This window comes from Platichthys flesus, chromosome 22 (genome assembly GCF_949316205.1).
Source record: "Platichthys flesus chromosome 22, fPlaFle2.1, whole genome shotgun sequence".
NCBI classification, from domain to species: domain Eukaryota; kingdom Metazoa; phylum Chordata; class Actinopteri; order Pleuronectiformes; family Pleuronectidae; genus Platichthys; species Platichthys flesus.
In genome coordinates, this window is record NC_084966.1 from 3869572 (window position 1) to 3875567 (window position 5996).

The 5996-nt window shown below is 43.6% G+C and overlaps 1 protein-coding gene across 1 annotated transcript; it reads right to left on the minus strand.

Annotated features, from left to right (window-relative positions):
• Positions 1 to 214: 214 nt before the first annotated feature.
• LOC133933706 (homeobox protein engrailed-1-B-like) lies at positions 215 to 4435 on the minus strand. Its single transcript, XM_062380890.1, has 2 exons — positions 3602 to 4435; positions 215 to 959 (listed from the first exon to the last, which is right to left on the minus strand). Exons 1-2 carry the CDS (start codon positions 4134 to 4136, stop codon positions 640 to 642), a joined length of 855 nt encoding a protein of 284 aa, XP_062236874.1. The 5' UTR covers positions 4137 to 4435; the 3' UTR covers positions 215 to 639.
• Positions 4436 to 5996: the final 1561 nt, after the last annotated feature.

The following is a 5996-nucleotide window of genomic DNA, read 5'->3' on the forward strand; positions in this document are numbered from 1 at the left end:
GATATTTCTCTATTTCTGTCTCTGCCCCACCACCTCTCTCACATATCAGAATAAAAAAGTACGCAGCTATAACTCTTGTTATGTGGTTTCAGTGGAGTAAAACCTGTTATTGTTTTAAATCCTCTAAATAATTCCTCTCGACGAAGGGAAAGAAAGAAAGAATAATTTAGTCCATCAATCTACCGTTCTCCTTTTCTTTTTTTATTTCAGACTACATGTGGACATATTAAAATCTTTGGCTTGTCTGAGTCTGCGGACGGATGAGTTGGATGAAGAAATGGGCGACAGGAGACCACGAGAACCTATAGAGCCAACCGGACAGTCTAAAAACAACGGGAACAGACAGAAGGGATGAGATGGCAGGTGAGGCGGAAATTAAATATACTGTATACAACATGATAACTGTGTGGCTATATAAACTTTAATAACGATCGCTCATTTATATAATTATGTCCATATACTGTTACCATAAACAGAAATCTGTGTTTTTAAATAGCGTCTCCCCCACCTCCAGTTCATTTTTTTTTTTTTTCATTAGCTCCAAAAGAGTCCAAAGAGTCAGGCTGCGGGGGGCCTGAGCGTGGGGGGGGGGGGGGGGGGCAGGGCGGGGGGGCATGGGGGGAAATGTCCGGGGCCCTCTCATTCACTTTCCTCCTTCTCCTCCTGCACGGTGGTCGTGGAGTGGTTGTAAAGTCCTTGGGCCATGAGCTGCATGGCCAGGCCGTTCTTGTAGCCGGTGGCCTTTTTAATCTTGGCCCTCTTATTCTGGAACCAGATTTTGATCTGGGACTCGTTCAGGTTGAGTTCCGTGGCCAGAGACTGTCTCCGCTGCTCCGTTATGTAGCGGTTGGCCTGGAACTCAGTTTTCAGTCTCTGCAGCTGCTCGGCCGTGAACGCTGTCCTGGGCCGCTTGTCCTCCTTGCTGCTCTTCTTCTTTTTCAGTTTCCGTGTCCTTGGGCCTGATGTGGAAACAACAATAGAAAATAAAATATTTATTCTACTGCTTGACCACGGACAAAGCGTTACACTTGATATATATTAGATATTCAGCATCCAAGCTGATGAGTGATGATAGCAGCTGATTATATCAATATGATCGAATGTAGGTCACCACACTGTCCTGATATCAATGCACTTTGCATTAGATTTTCATACACTGTTCTCTGCCTCGCTGTAATATGTAATATATGAAACATGGAGGCGGTGGGAATAAATCATGTCAACAATAAGGCCACTCAGAAGGACGGCAGTACCGTCCTCTGTCCTGCACCAGGTGTGTAACCAGCATTACACAGGACACTATTCAATGTCCTTCACAACACAAAATACCACACAGTTCTGCTGTGAGATTTAGACAAATATTATAGAATATTTTAGAATTGACTGAGGCTTTTACATATTTATATACAATACAATACAAAGGGGTTGCGATGCTACATACTGTGACACTGTTATTACTCAATATTCGACTTATTACTTAGAAGTGTGCGCTCGAGGAAAGAGTCTATATTTTAGTCTATATTGATAGTTATCACCATAAATGTCTCATAAATAGATTTTTGCTCCTGAGTGAAGGTTGTGGTTTAAAAACTCATCTTTAAGGACCGAGAACGACAAACACACAAATCTGAGGCAGATGAATTACGTGTTACACCTCCTCACTGTGCACAATCAGCAATATATAGATTTATATTACACTTCTTACTAATTTTATTGGGATAATTATTGATGTTTTATCGCCCAGTCTTAAAAAAAGAAATGTACAAATAAGCGCTGAACGTTTGTTGTGTCTGTCGTGATTACAACATAATAAAAAAGGGTTGTTTTAGAGCAAAATGGTTGAGAAAACATTTCTGAAATAATAATCAATATCAGCAGATGATCGTGGACCAGAGTGAGGTGGTCTCAGGGTCTCAGCTCAGTTGACATGAGCAGGTTTGGACGTTCTGTCCTCATTAGATGCAGGCAGGCCTTTGTGTGGACTCTAACACAGGCCTGTGACATCTGACTGGTTATGGCGCCAAAACAAGCAGCAACCTGCTTCCACGGTTCAAATGGAATAAGTTGCTTTTGACTGGAGTCCCAGTGCAGACACCCTGTTCAGGTCCACATCACCACAGTCTACTGTGCTCAAAGTGAGGGGACTCCATCCAGCACTGGGACCTCTTAATAATCAGGGCTGCACACTGGGCCTGAATGCATGTGCACGTATGATTCAGCTCAGGTAGCAGAGACGTGGCGCTCACACAGGGAAATGTGTGGGTTTGCATTGAAGCGAGTAGCAAGCATGTTGCAGTGAACACACCATGACAGTAAGTGACTGTTCATTTGACTCCGCGTAGTTAAAGAGGAACTGGAAGGAATGTTGTGCTAAAACAAAATTTATATTGTTTATTTAACTTTTATTTTAAGTGCTGTAGGTCAAGCAATGCAAAGAAAATTATAATAATAGAACACTAAGTTCACCAAAACAAATCCCATCCCATAAAAAGCAACGCAATGTAGTGTTAAAGGAACATGCTCTGCTTCTATAAACACAACAAAAACATATTTAATGCTACATAAACAGATTCTCATAATAAAAAAGGAGCAAGCTTTTATATAAATGGAACAACCTCAGATGAGGACTTCTCCCTGTGTATTTCACTTTTAGTAATATTATTATAGTTATTATGAAATCACTTTTTGCCCTGTAGCTGTAAATTATGCACAAACAAAACCTAATATCAGCCAAATAGTAGAACCCCCCCCCCCCTTTACACAACAATGGCGTCGATTCTAATCCTTTTCCATCACTACACTTCCTTTATTTATATTTTCTTTAAAAACACTGTGATAAATCCTCAATGTATTTGAAGGCAAGTATTATTTTGAATAATTTATTTAAAAAAATCAAATAAGGTGCCAAAACAAATATAATAATAATATCGATGTTGTTATTGTACTTATCCTATAACAATTGTTTAAATCCTATATTATAATAGCATTTCTGTAATTTAACTACACTTGAATATTTTATAAAGGCTTAAATCTAAATTTATTGAAATATTATGGAGCTGTGTGTTTATTTGTATAATAACATTTAAAATTATAAAACACAAATACTACTTCAGCCGCATTAGCATCAACATTACGTTGTTTTTTACACATATTTTATTTCTACTGTCAATTATATATTCTGGTGCGTTTGTTGTTTGCAGAGAAAATGTTAAAAATAGCGTTTCGTGTTCTCGCCAACGAAGACAAACGACACGAAGCTAATATAATATAATTTTGATTTAATTATCAGCTTTTGTAAGAGAAATATGTCAGCTTGTTGTGTTAAAAAAAGCATTTACACACTAATAGTTACTATGGGACTATAACACAATAATAACACGTGTGTGTGAGAAAAGAAGAATTGGAAATGAATGAATATATTTTAGTATTCATTCTAATTTATATATTTTAGGTGAAGTGTCATTTTGGCTTCATGGTAATTTTGACCTCGCTTTAAATTAAGTTCCCTGTCACAACAAATCTTTGAGGGACCCGCGCAGAGCAAGTTGCCCGTCGGTGGAGCCCCTCCGGCGGGGTGATGCGGGGACTACTAGCGCCTTACCAGATGAGGGCCGGTCCGAGTACCGTGTGCAGTAGACCCAGGCGGGCCACAGCAGCGGCTGGCTCTCCTTACTGGGGGCCGCGGCCGCCCCGTTGCCGCTGCTCACGACCACAATAGACGAGGGGCTGTCCGCGTATCTCCCGGTGCCAGTGCCCGCCGCCTCGCCCTGCTTCGACGAGTTCTGCTTGGACGAGGGCGACGAGGACGTGGAGGACGAGGAGCACGGCGACGACGCGGTGCTGTCGCTGCTGCAGTTCGAGTCCAGGCACAGAGAGCCGGTGTGCGCCGGCGGCCTCGGCCCGGCCAGCGGGTTCACGTTCTCGCGGCCCGGCGTGGGGCTGCGGTAGGCCGGCTCCTTCCTGCTGCCGAAGTCCGGCCGCAGGATGTTGTCGATGAAAAAGTTGGTGGTTCGGTGGTTCTGCTGGGCCGCCTGGTGCGGGAGCATCAGCGGCGGGGAGGGCAGGTTCGGCGACAGGGACAGGCTCTCCTCCTCGGTGGAGTCCCGGCCGCTGCTCGGCTCCTTCGACTCTTCCATGGCTGCTGGCGGCGAGAAGCGTCGGCGTCTCCGCGGCGGACTCCACTTGTTGCCCGCGTCAGTATCCAGAGTTTCACCGACACACGCACGCACGCGAATCTTCTGCTGAGCGCCTCAAATCACCCGCAGCGGCCGCATGTCGTGTCCTCCTCACAGGCTTCCGTACGCGGACATACCGGGCCGCTCCCGGTGAGTTCCCGGTGCTACAGAATGTTCTGTCTCCTCCGAACGCCCCGAATCCCCGTTATCTGCTCCCGGGAGTGTGCGTGTGTGTGTTCGTCCCCTTTACTACACCCAGCCGGAAAGCACGTGTGCGCGTGCATGAAGCGCAGAGGGCCAATCAGGTGCGTAGATCGTCCCTGTCAGATCTCACGGTGGCCAATCAGCTGTCGCCCTCGAGTACGCGCGGCTCGTAGCCCGATATTTTTGTTTTTTCGGGGTTTGGGCACGTGCATGTAGTCAGTCAAAAAAACAACAACACGAACGATAGGAATAAAACACAAACGGGAAATATGTGTTAGTAGTGAAACACAACAACAAATACTCAATTTAAGCTTTTATTGTTTAGGGGAATTTATTTATTTATAAAATTGAATAATACGTATTTTTTAAGATTTTATATTTTTATTTTAAGTTCGCTCACACAATCATTATTTACAATGTATGTTTTTCCATCAATGCACAATGTAAAAACATCTTAAACAGGTTTTCAACTGCGTTTTGACACCATCGGGAAAATGAGCCTGAAACGTGCTTTGGAAAACACGCCAAAATAAAACCAGGTTAAATAAAAACCCAGCTTTTCTTATTTTAATTAAACTCCATCGTGTTTCTTAGTAAATTCAAAGATTTCCTGCACTTTTTCATATTTTTCATTTCATTTCTTCCCCAGCATCGTCACACGTTGACCTCATTTATTTCTATTCTCCCTCCAACTCTTTGAATTCACCTTTAAAAGCTTCTTTGTTTGTGTCGCTTTGCTTTTAAAATCTGTCAGGAGGCATTTTATATATTTAATGCAAAGATCTTTAAATTGCCTCGCTGTCGAAATGTGCTACAGGAGTAAACGGGACTATTTCCTGTCTGGTGTGATGCACATTTATAATTTAACCATTCATATTGTGGCAGCTTTTGGCAGCAGGACAAAAAAATATAAAACAATATGAAAAAAATACAATTGTGTGTAGCCCTGCAGGAATTATAAAAAAAATCTCACTAAAACAATTAAAGAAATGCCAGCAGGCTCTAATTGGCGATTAGAAGTAATAATAATAATATTAATAATCCTAATAGCAGCAGGAAGTGTGGACGTGTTTGTGAAAGTGAAATCTTTATCCCACGCGCAGGCCGGTGCAGGAGGAGCGTGGCTACTTAATTAAATTCCAATTAGGACAGTATCAATGCGCTGTTGTAGCCGCGGCGCCATTGTGACTAAATGAGCGCGCCTCTTATCTGGGAGCTGCTGGAGAGGCCGGGCCCGCGGAAGATAATTTATAGCTTTTAATTAGTCTTCATTCCGCCCGATCAGCCCGGCGTTCATCACCGGGAGCGGCCCGAATAAAAGCGGCCCGGTGAAAAGCTGCTGTCACCGGCTCCTGGCAGGGCCCTTAATCACGGGGAGCCAGGGGCCGCGCTACAAGCCTCCTAATTTCCAAGGTGCTGATAAAGCTCGTTGAATAATAGCGCGGGCCCTCGGAGACACCATTTACAGAAATGACTTTATTGACGGCTTAACGTCGGTGATTCATTTCACCTCTCATGTACCGGGAGCCGGATTTGTCGCCGTAATAGGATGATGAATGCACTGACGGATCACAGCCCCGCTTTTATTGAGTAGCCCATATAGTGGAGGTGCGTCAG